This window comes from Ahaetulla prasina, chromosome 1 (assembly GCF_028640845.1).
Source record: "Ahaetulla prasina isolate Xishuangbanna chromosome 1, ASM2864084v1, whole genome shotgun sequence".
NCBI classification, from domain to species: domain Eukaryota; kingdom Metazoa; phylum Chordata; class Lepidosauria; order Squamata; family Colubridae; genus Ahaetulla; species Ahaetulla prasina.
Genome location: NC_080539.1, coordinates 256,962,543 through 256,981,364, shown reverse-complemented (window position 1 = coordinate 256,981,364; position 18,822 = coordinate 256,962,543). Strand labels below are relative to the sequence as shown.

Genomic DNA, 18,822 nt, shown 5'->3' with positions numbered 1-18,822 from the left:
TAAAATTTAAAATTTAAATTTTTAAACATTGGCCTTTTTGTAATATGTTTTATTTTAAATTTTGATTTTAATTGTATATATATTGTCTTTTATTTAGGCTGTACACCGCCCTGAGTCCTTCGGGAGAAGGGCGGTATAAAAATTTGATAAATAAATAAATAAATAAATAAATAAAAAACAGACATGTCAAATGTATAAGGGTGTGTTTAATTCTTTTTGGAAATGTAAGCAGTCTGAAAGTACTTTTTATCATCTTTAGTGGATGTGTAAGAAAGCTAAGAAATATTGGAGTCATGTATGTATTTTAATTCATAGAAATCTCAAATTGAATGTACAATTGAAGCCAAATGCTTTTCTTTTAGGTTTGATGGACAAATAAATTAAGGAAAAACATTGAATTTGTCTTTATTTATGACAATTAACAGTGAAGCTTCTTTATGCACAATAAATAGAAAGACTCACAAATACTTATAATGGAAGAATGGATGCTGAAATTAATTAAGTTGAAGAAAATGAATTATTTGAGAAAAAATTTTTGTCTAAGTTTGTTACGATTTTGAAAGTTTGGATTTTTTGCTTGAATCCGAAAGAAACTTTAAAGTTGGGATTTGATGATTAGATTTCATTAGAAATCATTCTTTTATAGCTTTTCCTTTTTGTTTGCATTTCCCAATTTTCTTATATCTTATGGATAAAATTATTTTAAAAATAACTGTGTGTGTGTCTGTTTATTATTGTTTGGATAATTCTGAGAAATGCATTTGAAACTATATTTTTTGCACCATTTTTTGTTATAAGTTTTTTGTTTAATAACATAAAAATTAAAAATGCATATTTGGTAGTGTTGCCAAGAATGCATTTAATCACAAAATGCACCATTTCTGAGTGGCATGGAAGGTAGAAAAAGTAATGGAAAATAGAAAATGGGAAGTATCTGAGAATTTAAAAAATGCTGTATTTAGATTTTGGTGTCAAAGGGAAAAGATGTTTATGTATATATTTCAGTTTTAGAGTCAGTAGTTTCACACAAGAAAGATTCACTGGAGAAGAGAGGTCTAAGCAGCAGCAAGAGAATGCACTCTATGTGGTATGAGGCATACCTCTATACAACATCTATTTCACATTTAGTCCCCTTAAATAACTGAAAATAAGAATGATTACCACATTTCTGAAATCAATACAATTGAACGTGTCCAGAAATATTTTACAAAAAGAGTTCTCCACTCCTCTGAAAACAACAAAATACCTTATCCCACCAGACTTGAAATCCTAGGCTTAGAAAACTTAGAACTCCGTCGCCTTCGACAAGACCTAAGTTTAACTCATAGAATCATCTATTGTAATGTCCTTCCTGTTAAAGACTACTTCAGCTTTAATTGCAATAATACAAGAGCAACCAATAGATTTAAACTTAATGTTAAACGCTTTAATCTAGAAAATATGCAGAAAATATGACTTCTGTAACAGAATCATCAGTGCTTGGAACACATTACCTGACTCTGTGGTCTCTTCCCATAATCCCAAAAGCTTTAACCAAAAACTTTCTATTGACCTCACCCCATTCCTAAGAGGACCATAAGGGGCGTGCATAAGAGCACAAATGTGCCTACCGTTCCTGTCCTATTGTTTTTCTTTTTCTTCTTACATATATATATGCTTATACTTCCTTATATTTCCTCATATATATGTTTATATACTGTGTAATCTTTTTGTGTGATGCCTATATATATTGTTGTGACAAATAAATAAATAAAATTATTAAACATGCATCTTGCCTTTTCACTGATGTTTCCGTATGTTATGGGAATATCCCATAACCAGCCAGAACACTTCAGTCTCCCCTAAAGTTTCTTAGAAGGACTGATGTCTTGTAAACTGTTGCTAAATTTAGCTTCAAATATTAAACTGGAGAACTGATCCTTTGACTGGGATCACACAACTTAAGTTTGATTAATTTTAAGGTTGGGTTTTTTGTTTCTTTTTCTGATGACGACTTGGTTTATAACAAGAACCCAGTATGTAGTTGAATGTACTTCATAGCATGTGTGAACTCACCCATTAAATTGCATTAGAAAATATCTTAGTCTGTTGTAACACGGGGATAGGCACAAGAGTTTGCTTTTGAGGAAATCCATGAATAGGGGGGTACCCAGTTGCCTTTGAAACAGTAGTCTGAATCATCTTTAGTTGTTTACTAACTTCAGTAGTTAATGGTTATTATTGCAGACTACAAGGGGAGCTTAACATCTGAGGCTCATAAGCTTACAGTTTGCATACAGTGATTTTACTTTTTCCATTACCAAGAAACTATAGGCATGGCTACCTTTTTGAGTTTCATTTGCCCTGTTTTACTCATTGATGCATACATTTAGAAAATTTCAGTTGTATGTCAAGATAGTCAGTTCCACTGAATTTTAGGTTTACACACTACAAACTTCAAATTGTAGCTAACCATTTTGGGAGACATGCTTAATATTTTATCGGAACTCAGGATATACTAAATGGGTATTTTGCTGAAAGATTCACAATTGCCTGGGATTACATATCACCATGCCAAGAACTTTATAAAATACTAGATGTAAATTCACACAACTTAAGCTAAACCTATACCAATCTTATGATCGTAAGAACAGTAAGTAAAACTCATGAAGCCAGGTTTTTGTTTTGCAGCTACAACCATTAGATCTGGGAATAATTTTTTTTTACTTCAAGTCATCCATAGATATGACTCCTTCTTTCTCTCTTAATTTTTTTCCCTTTCTTTCTTTTTCTTTCTTTTCATTCTTTCTTGCTGCCCATATACCACTCTTTCTATTTTCACTATAAGATAGCGTGATCTATCATATTTTTATAGCTCAAGAAAATGCTTTTTTTTTACAAATTTTTGAAAGATTGATGTTTGTGAATAACTTCACCAATCAATACAATGGGTTGAAAAGTACTGTAGTCATGCTGTTTAGCTTGCATATCTGCTTTAGTGCCAACAGAATAAATGACAATATGATTCTTGGAGCCATGCAAGTGTATATTGAAAATAAAGAGTAATACACTGGTCAATTCTATGAAAATAACTGCACATGGAGCTAGTAATGGCTAGAGAACAAGAAGTAAGGATACTTGGCATAATAATATATAAACTTAAAGGGAAATAATTATATGAAACTATGCAGAGCTGATTACTTTCCGTTTTATGAAACCCTCTACACAATTCTAGTAAAACAAAGCAGACAGCTATATTATGACTCAGATTCCTACCAGGCCACACTCACTGAATCCATCCTTACTATCTTCCAGCCTCCATTCTTCCTTACTGAAGTTGTAAAATAGGATTCATAATAATAATTGTGAAGTTCCATTTTAACGTGCAACAGTAGAATGACATTCTTCAAGGTAGCATTATTTGTTGGTTTATTAAAATGTAATCTTATTATCTGTTTAATACGTCAATAGCTGTCAATATTCTGTACTTTATCCTAGCATTTCTATAATAGCGGCAAAAACCACTGGCTTCTTCTCAAGTGTGTTTATGTATTCATGAGGCTTCTTTTCTCTGCTGATGATGACCATTGGCTATTTATTACGCATTCTGGATTAAACTAATACCTTATAATTTTAACGTCCTTTTACTTAATCATGTATGCTACTTTCAATGCATTTGGAAAAGAACAAGATTAGAAATGTTAGGAACATTTTCAAGATGAATATAACTCTTTACAAGCCTCTTCTTGGTATTTCTGTGGTTGCAAAAGATACTTACCAGAACAAATAACATGACCACTCAGACAGGATACACTGTCATCCTTATTTGTTTATTCCACTTGCTGTTCCTCACATTTTTTGCATTCTCTCTCCAATGTGAATAGGTCACTTTTGTTAATACAAACCAGATGGGAGGTTAGGTAACTGTATTGCTTAATTTTGTATCAGCCCTTCACAGATTGATGCTCTCCCATAAGCTCCATTTTACCCGTGGTGATGCCAGCTAGGTATTCTGGGTGGTAAAGTCAAATCTCATGGCACCTGGCTGGAAAATGCAATCTCACAAGAAAGCTTCCTTTAGCTGAGGTAATAACTTTTGGGAAGTGAGACTGTCTTCCATGTCTGTCCAGCAAAATGACATGAAGTATATCTGGTGTCAGCCAAGTAAGAATATGGATGATGGGACAGACGTTTTGTCTGGCTCATATAAGATGCAGTTTATGTAGTAATAGGCAGATATTACTCTATTCCAAGGTTATTCCTTTGTTCCTGTTGATAGTATTCTGAGTTATAAAGTGCCATGAGGTAATTAACTGAAAGTGGTGGCATAGATAATGTAAATCAGTTAAATAAATCAAATGTAAATTTGTGAACAAATAAATGGCTTCTCAATTAGATTTACAGATTTTTTTTTGGTAGGAGTTCTGATACATCTTTCTATTCTGATTTCTAAAACAGTTTTTTAAATTTCCTCCTTATGAACCATTTTTCAAAAGTGTGGCCCATTTCAACCCATAATATTCACTTTTACAGCCTCCCTGTTCTTCTAAAAGTTATATTGATTTAATTTTTGACTTATCATTATCTACTGCTTAGTTTGATTGTAATCCTCCCAATTCTTACATATTTTTCATTTGTATCAATAATCAAAAACAATTTCATTTACTCCCATGTTCATTGAAACCAATGTATTAGATAGTTAGTCAGGAACATAGATCCAGTTTGGTAACTGTGAGGCAGTGAATTCTAGTCCCGTCTTAGTCAGAAAGCTAGCTGGGGGACCTTGTACCACTCATTCTCTCAGCCTTAGGAAGGAAGCAAGGGCAAACTACTTCCAAAATACCTTGCCAACAGAATTGCAGGGGCTTGTCCAGACAATTGCCAGGCGTCACAATGACTCTGAGGCATCACAGATAGATAATCAGAACACAGATATTTACTAGGGTGGCAAAACTGTAAAGCTTTGAGCAATCATGAAACAGAACCTAATCACTCAATGACTTTTTTTAAAAAAAATTCTAGTGCTTTTATGATTGTATGTTTCTCCACCTGGAAATAATATTTTCCTATTCACTCATTGGAATAGCTCCAATAAACCTCAAACACAACCATCTGCATTTAGATCCCCCCCCCCCCCCGATGAAAGCAGAACAAACAAGAATGTCTTGTATCATGGCTTCTATAGGAACATTAGTGGTTAAATAAAATACCCGGTGGAAGCCAGAAAATAAAATTTCAAAAATGTTGCTTCAGCACTGATTTACACATATCTAAAATGTTAAAGATTATATGGATCTTTATATTTATGAGGAAGATGTTTGTTTCTGCATTGCATAAGTAGAAGTCCTGTTAGCTAGAATACTGGACTAGCTGTGTCATGCCCTAATGTATCAGAGCTTTTCTTAATAATTTTTGATACAATTAGCCCATGTTTTTTTCATTAGTGTATTGCTGTTTAAGATCCAACAATTGCTCTATTTTGGGGATCTTTATGATGATGAAATAGGATGTCTTATTATCTTCCTAATACAGACGTATTATGTTAGAGATAATGGTGGGCAAACTAATAGTGTGATATGCTACAGGCAGATCCTCTTATTCTCATTCTAACAAAAGTATAGTACATAGGCACAATCATTCTTCTTTTTAACTCCATGGGGCATATAATGCTGGTCAATCCCTTTATCCTAAACAAGGTGGTACCTTGGTACTCAACTGCTTTGAAACTCGTCAGATTTGGCACTCAATGCAATTTGATGTGAACACTTTGTCCCAGTACTCATCGTTTGTTTGGTATTCAATGCACAAGCTAGAATTTGTCTGTATCAGCTACCTTGTGACTCACTATATTATTCCCTATGCGAATAAAATTGTTTGGTGCTCATCCCACCTCCCAGAACCAATTAACAATGAGTACCAAGGTACCACTGTATATCTCAACCGTACCTCAACCAAAATTTCATAGATGGAGTTATACAACATACAGAATTGTTATATACATATATATTTATATAATATGTTATAATAATTTCTTTCTTTACAGCAATGTTAGTTTATATTTTCATACATAGGCTAAAAAAGTCACATAATGGCACAGATAGTGCGCTCAGAATTCTCTATAGCCTTCATGCTGGGACAAATTAGAACAGGAATCCAACAGATAGCATTCCTAGAAAAGGTAAATGAGTGACCTCCTAAGGTAGCAATACATGAATGTTTTGCTGCCTCTTCAGTCATTACATACAAAGAAGTACTAGAACCTATGACTGAGGTCTGGAGGGTCTTAGAACCAAAGACATGGATGAGATTTGGTATTTTTCTCCCCTTAGAGGAAGATTAATCTGATTAAATGCTCAAGAAGCAGGAGTCCACTGATAAATGCCTAGCTCCAACATGCCCCAGCAGGAGATAAGATCAATGAATGAAGGGTACAAGCTGGGCTGCCATACACAGAAAATTGTATGATTGTTTTTGAAGGAAAGGCAAGAAAAGTAATTATTTGTACAGAAATTTTACAGGATAGCAAGACATTTGGTAATGCCCCTTGTACAAGCAAGAGTCTAAAATTCCATACTCAAAACAGTCTTCCACAGCACTGATTCCATATGAATTTCTTTCACCCACACAATAGGAAATGAACATATTCAGTCATAAAAAGAACACTACCTGGGTTTCTGTCCCTTGTAGCAGTTTCTGGGAGGCTGTCTGGCAATTAGCATTACAAATGTATCACCATAAATTTAAATTAACTGGAAAGATGGCAAAACACCTTTCCTCCTGTCATGCCCAGCACTGGGGGAAAAATAGATGAAAAGATCTGCTTATCAGCATGTAATTGATGGTGAACAGTTCTATCAAGAAAGCTGACAGAATTGAGATATCAGCTACTTACTTTAAAATGATTGTTGAAAATCAAGTATTAAAACAGCTTTAAAATTAATATTGGATATTATTGCACCGATCTCAGGTAAAGTATCTGTCTGGAAACAGATACCTGCCAATGAACATTTCTATTGATATGAATAATAAAATTGTATTAATGCCACCTTTTGTATGATAGCACTGTATATTTGAATGGCATGGAGTGGGACAACATATGATAGACAATGTGTTTGCACATGAATCAGACAGTCTGAATGCTAGTTTGATACTTGGGACTGGGACATGTCTCTCCAACAGAAATCTTTTTAGCAGGAAGTCAAGTTTAACATTAACTTCTGGGCCTCCCTTAACCTCCCATTCACATTAAATGAGTCCTGAATCCTAATAAATAAGGAGGTTCGTTGTATGCATGTTATTTTTCTTCCAAAATCACTTCTGCTAGCATCTATTCAGCAACATTTTCTTTAGGCATAGAAGATGGACTGAGGTCTTTGGCAGCAAAGAAATTTAAAATCTTAAGAATTTTCTTATGCATAATAAATAATTGAAACACACAGGTATCAAGTAAGAAGAAAAGCTTAAGAATTTAGAATGCAGAGTTGATTTTGAAAAGGAATATCAAGCCAGATGCCACTTTTACATGAGTGAAGTCAAATGAAGTTTTACATGAATGAACTCTTTTCATAAAAACTTTTAATCAGTTAGAATAGAATTTGGAACTGATGAAGTGGGCTCACATTAATTTCTACATGTTTTCAGGTATGCCTCATAATCAAAAGGGCCAACAAGTTCAACACAAAAATTGACCCTTATGTTGTATATCCTAGATATTGGCTAAACCTGCTTCTGATGAAGAAACCTGAGAAAGGAGAAGATACTGAGTATTTAACCAAGTATAGTGGCATGAAGGATGAAGATGTCTGCAAAAGCAACTCTCCTGAAAATAAGAAGAAAAACAATGTGACAGTATACAGAGATAAGCTAATCAAAACCACTTAAGACATGTTTTAGTATCTCAAATCAGCAATCCAAGGCACGTAAAAATAGTATAGACCAAGGGGGGGAAAATAAGAGAAAATAACATATAAACAAGATAGCAATTTCCTCAATGATAGCTGGATTTAACCTAAGATTGTCCTGCTTATACCCATGAAACTCAATGCTTCCTCCCCCATCCCAATGAAATTACACAGCTATTATTGTAACATACTCCCTGGGTTGCTTCCTTGTACAAGGAAATACATGTAAGAACAAAATATATCAGAAATGACACCTGGCAAGAGTTAAAGAAGAAATTGCCATCAAGTAGGACACTAGGATCCAAGAAAGTAATTTTATGTCTATTTATATTCTAATTTATTCTTTATATTCTAGCTTATTTCTTGCCCATTCTTGTTATAATTCTTCATGAACAACTTCAGAGGCTTGCCATAGAAGTCTTTCCTAAGATATATGAATATTTGAGCAACATTTGAAGAAAATAGAAAGAGGCCAGTGTCAGATTAACCTGTGAGTTGGCCATGATCGTATTGTGTAATACTTTGGCTCCCAATCAATTTCATAATCTTAAATCCTAAATAGTTTAAATTTCCTCAGAGATTTAAATCTGAGTAGCCCCATTTTAAAAAGCAAGGCAGGTGATGCTCTAGGAATAGTCCCTAAGCTTCTGCATTGCCATATTTTCAGCATTGTCTATATTTTTGTCTGCCTAATTTTCCAAAATGTTTATATTAAGTAAAAAATACCTTCACCACCAATATTTTATCTACTGCATGTGCTAGGTTTTTTTATTTTTAAACATTACTGTTCCTTATATATTACTGCCTATCTTTTCTGTAAATTAGAATATTTCTTAATGCTTGATAAAAAATACCACATACAAATAATAAAAGTGAATCAGGTCAACTGTCAGTGCCTTAATCTCAGAGCAGCTCCAAATGTTTCTAGCATAGCCCTTTCTTGACCTTGAGAGGTTTCACCCAGTATGCCAGAAATTCATCCTGGGCCTTGGCTACAAAAGGGTGAAGGATATATTTTTGGTCCAACCTAAATCTCCATGCTACTCCATGGACAGCTTTGATATAATGTGAAGGGAATTATCATTCATTTTGTCAGAATTGCTAAAGCTTTTAAGATCTGGATGTTCATGTTATGGAGTTCAGTATTACTAAATAGCAGATTACATTTGAAATCAAGGAAAGATTACAAGGAAAGGATTTCAGGTGACAAAGGCATATCCCAAATTTTAAAGTGGTGGTGAAAGGCAGTCTTTTTTTCTTCCTGAAAGGTATACACAACAGAAATTTTGTTTCTATGGAGATGGTGTTACCAAAGAATGAAGAAAATATACATTCAGTTCAGCAATGAATTTGAGAGAATATTCCAACTGTACTGTTATTACAGATACAAAACCCAGTTGTATAGTTCTCCAATAATGTACCATCAGACTACGTACGTTTTTATAAACTTATCCATGTGAATTGGAAGCTTCAATGGGAAGTCACAGCAGAAGTGCTTATCACGTTCATACAAATGGAGATTACCTATTTCCATGTTATATCTGATGTTAAAGAGCTCTATAATCTGGTTTCTATGATGCATCATATTACCATGCACTACTATTGCTACAATGTGCCTCTTTAAACAGCTAGGGTTTACCCATAATGAAATAAATTTCAGACAACAATGAAACTGTTTTAACCAAACAGTCAATTAATCCATGTTCTTTGCGGAACCTCAAAAGTTATTTTACAAAAGTAAGGTATTTTCACAGAAAACGCAATATGTAAGCCACAATAAATAGGAGAGTAATTTAAATTACTTACCAATAAGAAATAAGGTTTATAATGGCCATAACAATATACTACTGATTTTAAAATAAGTAGATTTTCATTTGTATATAATGGTGCTGAACAACTAGACCATCTGAGATACAAAAAAGGCTAGTACTTCTCTGACTTTTCTACAAAATTTATTTCAGTCAAAGTTCAAATTACGTCGAATGGACTGCAAAACTTTGAATGATCATTAAATAGCAGCAAAGATACAGAAACTGGGTAAATCTTTGTTCTCATCTAGTGGTAATCTTGTTTTCAAGCAGTTCAAATTTAGGTGCAGTTAACTAATTCAACCAATATTAATTTCACAAAACCCAATGCTGTTAAAAACAGCCTATTTCTAGGCACTGTGATTGTATTTTCAGTTAGTCACTTATGATGCGTTGTGCCTGTGAAGCGGTGGTCTATCGGGTGGCTTGTTTAGAGACTTGCCTGAAGTTCATAGATGGGGAAAACAATAAATTATAAATAAAGACTGACAAATAGAGGCAGCATAATTTTAGTTGTAATGTATTTTGGAGGATCATTAACAGAAAGATAGAAGTGTTGAGGATAGAAAGGATATAAATACACTAGCAGCCAAGACCTGGCTCTATAACAGATTTTTTTTAAGAATAAGACTGTTGCATGGGATTGGCATTTAACACCTATTTATATAAGATTATTTTATATTTACTACTACTACTACTACTACTACTACTACTACTACTACTACTACTACTACTACTATTACTACTACGGGTTTGATTGCTACTATTCTTGTCAGATATGTGCTTTATCATTTAAAGTTTGCAATGGGAGTAGCACAGCAGAATCCAAATGTAGTTAAATAAATAAAACTAACATAAAACTCTGCAGGGATTAACCAAAAGCAGTGAAAAAGTCTACAACCCTAATTATGCATTTTCTAGAATTGAGGAAATAAGTGGCTTGAAATAGGAAAATGTGAGATGCAAGGCTTCAGCATTCTTAATTCTTACTACATTAGTTATAAAATTTTATGCTTATTTTTCTTAAAAGAGATTTATATCACAGATATACATTCCCTATCCTTACGTGGCCAAAGGCAAAAGGATATGATCAAAGACAAAGAGCAGAACAGCAATTACGGTATGTATTAAGTACTAAGACACCAACATTCTAAAATAAATATATAGAAGTTTGCATAGCCAATGAATGGGAAAAAATAATGAACACACTGAAGTATAAGCACTTATTGAGAAAGAATTTTGTGGTTTTCTTGCATTGATAAAATCATTTATTATTTTAATGCTGAGCATTTAAGGGAAGAAGCAAACTTAGCGTCATGTAAGCAATCCAATTTTAGAATTTAAGCAGTGAGAAATAGAAAACAAACTAGACCTCGTCATTTAGCTTCTACTTGGCCAAAAAACTGAGAGAAGGAAGGAAAGGGAGAAAGAAGATGAAATTTTATATAAATAAAGTTCAAAAAGGAGAAATAATAGAATTGTTGTCTATGGTGTAAAATATCCAGAATAATGACAAATTTGTTTAAAAAAATAAAAAGGGGAAGTGTGTCTTAAATATAAAATTGGATTACCATAAATTACTATAAATATAAAATTAAATTACTGATGCCAGGATGGCCTACAGCAAAGCAAATCAGAAAAACTGAACTGAGAGATCTAAACATTATTTTAATGTTAGCTGAGTTAAGGGATATCTGGGATAAATTTAGCAGCATGCATGTTTTATTTACAATTCACTGTTCAATATTAGTTTTGAAAAAAATCTTGTGATAATAACTGAGGACTTATTACTTACTATGTGCTTGAATATCCTACACAATATGTTCTAAAAAGTGCTAACTTACCCAGGAATTAAATCCCGTGGTTAAAAGTATTGTTAAATTGAGGAAGCTAGATAAAGGTATTAACACAGAAAAGTGCCTTGTATGGTTGTGTCCCAGTGAGCAAGGTTGGCCTCCAGTTTTCAATTACTACATTTTTATAATAGGGTTCAGATTTGGATACAGTGATTCAATGCCATTATTGCCTTGGGTGGAAAATGTATTCCAGAGCTGATGACCTTTTGTCTATTCCCCATTAGAGCGGAAATTAAATAAAGTGTTTTATTTTCATTTCTCTAGAAGTTTCTAATCTCTGAAACTATGTACAAATCCTACCCCAATTTCTCCCATCTCTGCCTTACCATTCCTTAAAGTTTGGCAACCACTTTTGTGTGAAAACATTTGGGGCTACGTCTCTAATGGGGTGCATGCACATCTGCAAATCTTCCCAGCTGACTGATGGTTTCATAACAATGTGACTTCTGGACCATGTAATCTGAATTATCTGAGTATACAAATAATGTTTAAAGGTAACATTTATCAGAACAGAATACACTATGTTCAATAAGATATATTAATTTGTACGTTTTGAGAGAACAAGCACATAGCAGAGATTTCAATATCTCAATGTCACTTACTATACCAACATTAATACTAGGTGCTAAAGAAAAAAATAATTACAATTCGGAAATGAAGGACATCAAGATAGATTGTGCAAAAAACCTGCATATTTTTGTTACACAAGTTTCTAGGTTTTAATAAGCCCCAGGTTTGAGGTTTGAATATAAAATATGATTTAATTAAATATTATAAATTAAAATTTATGGAACATTAGGTGGATGTTTTCTGGTGAAATCATTTGGATATTTTTCAGTTTAAATTTAAAACTTCCTAGAGCAAGCTTTAATCAAGGACTATTTTGCTAGTGTTGTTATTGTTTAAGTCATAAATCAATGGTAGAACACATAATCTGTCTCTATAAAATTCCTGATTCAATCTTTAACAAGTTCGAAACCCCCTGACTGAGACACTGGAAAAACATGGCCAGAACAGCCAGTCCTGGGCAGGATAGACTATGGAAGTGTAAGATTGTTTCATAGGATTCCTTATGTACGATTTTATCTTTAGCAGTACACATTACACAGTAATAACCCCCATCCCCCAAATACTAACGATGGACTTTTTAGCTGCCATAGCTTCCTCTTAAGTGAAAAGTCTTTTTGAATGCTAGCTTTGAACTATAGACAATATATCAGGTTTCTGGAAACTGTAGGGCAAAGGAAGATTGTAATATGTAGTCATTCCTCATATGTATGTTTTTTAAAGCTGATCTTTGATACTTCAAAATTAGTTGCATAGTAAGAGAAATGGTAATTAATTGCACAAAAAAGATCCAGAGGTTTTCAAACTACATGAAGGAGAAATTATGTGCTCATCAAAGGCATTATTCAGTAACACTTGTATAATCGTATTTCCAATGGCAATCTGAAGAACAAAAGATGTGCTATTTGGAAGAAGAATTGTAATTTTAATATGGTAATTTGAATACTTGGAAAACAGGCTTGGAACAGTAGCACTCCCATTGATAGTTTTGAATTTTAAAATGTGGGAAAGCTTGATAACTGAGAAAACAGGTTTTTTGAAACAATAAGATGACTCCAGTGCTAACTAAGATGATGGCAAAGAAAATGAGTATTTAGCATCAAGCATATAGGAGGAAAGTTGATAAAATATAATTATAATCAACATGTTTGAAAAATTATAGAACAGGAAAGGAAAACTGCAGATAATTGAAAAGGAACAAAATTATGGAAAGTTCAATGTATATTTGAAAACACATGAATTATCATAAGATGAAATTTCCATTCTCCACATTTGGCACAAATCTTTCAATAATAGGATTTATGTCTGGAACAAACATGTTCAGAAGAACTAACATTAACACTATTGATCTGGGTAAATTTTAAGAACATCCCCTTTCAGTTATTTATAATGGAAACAACCTTCCACTAATTCATCTGAACATCAATAAATTATTTTAAGCTGTGCAATTAATTAAACAAAATGCAAGTTTATGTACCTATTTCAGATTTTATTTGATGATGGCTACCCAATCACTGAAATTTTATTGTATTTTTTTTTGTTATACACTTATATTTAAACAAAATAAAAAACCTATTGATAAAATGTGTCACATAGATTCTTTAGCCACATTCAGAGACTGACAGTTTGGACCTCCCAACTTACTTTTTTTTAAAAAAAAAATCTCTGTCCATTAGGCATAATTCTAATCCACACCGCTGTGCAAAAGATCCAGATTGCCTAGCTGTGCTAATTTATAACATGTCAGCTGAAAGATTGTGAGGGCATCTTTGGCAAAGCAGCATCAGCATAATTAAGGAACTTTTGCATTTAATACTTGTTAAAGTGCACACATCTAACTTGCTAGTTTAAATCAGCTGGCCAACTCTGCTTCAAACATTCATCCAAGTGGTATAAATTCCATTCAAGATCTATTAACTATTAATGTAGAACAATAATAGATTGTAACTAAATAGAGTGGCACTTTTCAGACCTAGGGAAAAAATGATGAAAACCAATTCAGCAAGGTAGAGGGAGCATACATGCAAACAGTAGCATTTTCTAGGAATGAAAGAGGTAGTACCACATTTAGGCATGAAACTCAACAGGCCACTGAATTTATGTCAGTTGTAGATCATTTCCAGTTGAAAGGAATATTAATATTGCTGGATCTGTTTATATACCACTTAGATTTATATTAAAATAATCAACTAGCACTAAAAGAATACGATAAATAAGAATATAAGAGGCAAATGGAATGTTGTAAATTGACACAACTAAATGTTCCCAGTCAATTCCCATTTTACTATAGCCACTCAAGATTAATTGATGAATATGAGTCACCACAATGTGGTTTTCCTTTTTGAAGAAAAATCCCCAAATTGTACAGATAAACTGGGACTCAGTTAGATAAATTCTTCCCGCCCCAGGCAAGAACGTAAGTAAGAAAAATCTTAAGGACACTATCCAACAACTTTAAAATAAAAATAACAACAACCTCAAAGAAATGACAATAAAATCGCCTTCAGGTCAGAAATGACATTGTAGTGCAATAGCTTGATCTACCACCAGGAAAACAAATTAAATTCTTCTTCAAGCAAAGCTGCATCAGCTACCTGATTTGTTTTCACTACTCTCTAAATCTAAAATAATTCTTTTAAGTAAGAAGCCTATATGATGTAACCTCAATATATATTTTTTAACGACATTACCTCATTAATACATCATATAGGCTTCTTTCAATTACAAGCGTAAACCCTCACCCCCTCTCCCCATCTGATGTTCTCATGACCTAGCTTGGGAAGATTATTTACTTTGTAAAGTGCTTTGATGTTTAAAGAATTATCTAGGTGCTAAGTATTAACTAGGACTATCATTAGATAACCAATGGATATTAGTAAAAACAGAAACATTAACTCTGGATTTTGCAAACCAGACATCATAGCCCTAACATAACTGAATATAGTTCAATTTACAAAACATTGCTTTTATGTGATCAACTGACTTAAACTACCCAATTTAGCCTGTTTATCTCAGATCCTTAAGCCACTCAATCTAGAGTGTCTAACTCATTATAAGGACCTGCACCTTAAACTTACCAATATCTCTTCTTTTCCAAATTTCACTGAAGTCTTTGTTATGTGCTTTCATCACAAAGAATACCTGAATGTTTGAAAATATGAATTTACCTTTAATAGCTTGATATTATTTCTACTTATTTATTATTTATTTTATTTTATAATTTATTTGTTCTACTTATTATTATTTCTTTAGTGAAGAACATTTTGTTAGCCCAGGATTAAAGTAGCACATATTTAAGGTAATCTAAATGAATGACAACAACAACTATTGTGTTGTATTATGTACAAAAGACAGGTTTTTTTTTGAAGATGGGCAGAATCGTTCTTGACTGATGCAAGTATTCTTGGAAAAAGAGAAACATTTGAAAACAAAGCTATAAAACTGGAATAACCTTAAATCATTAAATTAACATTATTTTAAGTGTAAAAATTTATAATTCCAAAGCATAATCACTTTAAAATAGGGTTAACCTGTCTCACTTAAGGGCATATAAATCCCAAAAGCCCCAGTTTCAACAGTATCCTTCATAATGTAAAATCAATTACATTAATGCAATGTAAGTATACTATTTTATAACCAAATTTTGCAGCCCAATTCAATGCATTTTCTCAAATGGAAGTCACGTGAGTCTACTGCAGACCTGTTTCAAGTAAATTGCACTTATTTAAAATAAATGCAGTGTTAAAGTATAGAAGGCAACAACTTGAATGTAGACAGTCTCCTAGAAGTAAGACTGCAATTCTAAGCACACTTACCTGTGAAAAAAGTTTCACTGAGTCCACTGAGACTGTTTACAAGTAGATATGCAGGATTACATTATCTGTTACCACAAAGTGTACAATTCTTCTCAATCTTCTTCACAATGTACACCTTCTAAGCATAACATAGCATACTAATCATTCATGGGAGCTTAAAAAATTCCTCAAAACCACTTTATTTTAACAGCCTACTCGGAGGCTTACAGCTGCAAACTTAAGGGATTTACTAAGGACATACTTCATGACCTGTAAGATGAGTCTAGTATACTTTGTAGAACCCAGACACAGTATATTGAACTAGTCTGAAGGTAAGAATTTGCTGTGGCATTGTCATATTCAGTTATATTTTAGTACAATACAAGATTGTTGTATGTATGTAGATCAAGTATGTTTAACTTCTACATAAATGCTATTTCATCCCCAATTTCACCATTGGAAAATCCCTGCAATTTTACACAGTGTCACCCTGTTGTCATGAACTTAATTGTGAGCACCAAACTGCAGGATTAATAGTTGAGATGCGATTTCAGGAGCTGCTGTTGTGCAGTTACCTCATTATTCTTAAGCCCATAACATTCAGTTGGGTATTAGGATGCACACACAGAGGGTTAATGCCAACATTCCAGTCTTACTTTCTAGTAAGACTTACTTTCTAGTAAGGATAAGTAATAGCAATTCTTCTTACTTTTTCCATGGCTGAGTTAGGCCCCATGTCAATAGAGAAATGGGGAGGGCAGAGAGCACATTTTTCCCACAAAAGTAGACATTTCCTGATTATCTCCCAAATGTTTAGTAGATCTGTAAACATATATGAGATTTCAATATGCAGTAAAAGTCCCTCTTTTTCCTGAATTCAGAGACAGACAATATTATACTGCAATTATAAATGGGAACAAAATAGTTCCATACTCAAGGACTTGGGGAATAATGCAGGGCATAGGCAAGCTTCTTGAAGAACAAAAGCTAGTTTAGACCAATCAATCCATGCAAATAAAGATGAAAATTATACTAGAGAGCAAGATTGTCTCTATTTCATAGTGGTTTGGGGAGCTGTGCAACCATGTGAGACCCAAGAGACTGTTCACCCCTCCAGTGGGTGATGAAAGTTGGACATGACCTTCAACTCTCCAGCACATGTATTTTCTTTCTTCTTAGAAGAAGAGCAGATATCACTGAACACAGAGTTAATCGGAGGAGCACAGGTTGCCCCATCCCAATTCTCACTGCACCCAGTTAGGGTTTAGAGCGGGAGGCTGCATTCCTCTGGAACACAGTCAATGGCTATAAAACAGGAGAGCATGTCATAAAAAAAATCATGATGACAACAATAAACAGGTACTTGGATCAAACATGACACACTAGTGCAATAAAGCCCAATGTCACAATTTCCTTGATTTTGACATGACAATTGGGCATTATCAGACCTCAGTTACTCTAATCATCTAGCCCATGGACAGTACGCTCATAATTTCAGCAGGAAAGGCAATGAGTCTGCCTTCTTGTTAAAGAAATATGCTGAGGTAGGGAAACCAATCATCTAACTTCAGTGAACGAGACCCTGAAAAGCAGCAAGCTGCATTAGGCAGTGATTTTCTCCCTAACTAAAGAAGATGACCCATGATGTGGCATCTTTCATGCTGAAATCCTTTGTAGTGCCATTAGTGTAGCACCCAGGAAGGGAAACTATACTTCCCCATGCATTTTCACCCATTCTCACTTGCCAAGAGACCAGCTCCTCCAAGTGCTGTCCCAAGATTCACTATTATAGGATTAGATATTCTGCACCTTCTCTCCTATATTAGAGGGCTGAGATCACAAGGTCTTCTTGTTTGGCAGGACTGGTCATATTTCCAGTGGGAGTGGAAGTCCGGATTTTGTTAGTGGTGAGGCATTCCTGGCTACTCATGCCTGTAGGAGTGAGGTCCATAAGCTCTCCAGAAGAACTCAGAGGGAAAGAAGGGGAAACAGATATGCCTGAGGAAGGATCTGTTGAGCCTGCAAATAACCTGGGGGGCTTTGGGACTAAGTTGGGTTCATACTGTGCTCTTAACAAGATCTCCTGGTCACTGACTGACTTGGGAATCTCAGCAAAATCACTGGTGCTGTCCGATACCATCATGCAGTAAATGTCCTGAAAGGAACTGCTTTTGCTGTCCAGATTAAAGAGACTATCTATAAACTCCGCAAACTCCAACACTTGTGGGCTGGGGGCGTCACTTAGCCTCCCATTTTGGAGAGTCAATTCTTCTGGAGTAAAGGAAATATGATCGGTATCACTACCAGCGCCTTCGTCGCTGCATCGCCGCTGAGGAGTGGTATCTCCACTGTTCTGCAGGCCCTCAGGAGGTTGAGTCTCCTGGGAGTGTTTGGAGAGGCTGTCAGCAGCAAGCAGTTCTGTCCGTGAGCTAAGAGAGGGGTTCTCTTCAGGAATTGCTGGATCAATATAAAAACAATGAGTTTCATCTTTTTCCATGACTGCATGGAGACTGGGTGAGCCACGGATGCTACGGAAACCAGAGGAACGCCTTGAATCAAAGCTATAGATGGATTCATTATCAGATAGGCTCTCCATTGTAGCAAGAGGAGCACGCCGATCCTGAAGTTCTACAGACAGGCGTTCCTTGGTATCTAGTAGCAGGATCTCCACAGGATCCTTCTGCACTGGTGACAGAAGCTTGGTTTCATAAAACCCTTCCAAACTGATTTCAGAGTGAGCCTTACTCCTGCAAAAGGAGAATACAAATTATATGAGACTAAGATAAGACTAGACTATAATTTCCTGGAACAAGCTACAGAACTGCATACAGAAGGCATGACTTTTTATGAAATTATGATATTCACCAACAGGATAGCGGGAAGGAATAAGATCACCAGCAGCCCTCGTAAGCCCTTC

General features: G+C 34.4%; 1 protein-coding gene across 6 annotated transcripts in view; it reads right to left on the bottom strand.

Annotated features, from left to right (window-relative positions):
- Nucleotides 1–226: 226 nt before the first annotated feature.
- Nucleotides 227–18,822, bottom strand: part of DAGLA (diacylglycerol lipase alpha) — a 129,631-nt gene continuing 111,035 nt past the window's right edge. For all 6 annotated transcript variants that reach the window (XM_058155479.1, XM_058155488.1, XM_058155504.1 and 3 more), the window contains one exon: nucleotides 227–18,652. In XM_058155479.1, coding sequence (XP_058011462.1) covers nucleotides 17,728–18,652 — 925 coding nt within the window. In that variant the 3' untranslated portion in view covers nucleotides 227–17,727. The remainder of the gene's footprint in view (nucleotides 18,653–18,822) is intronic.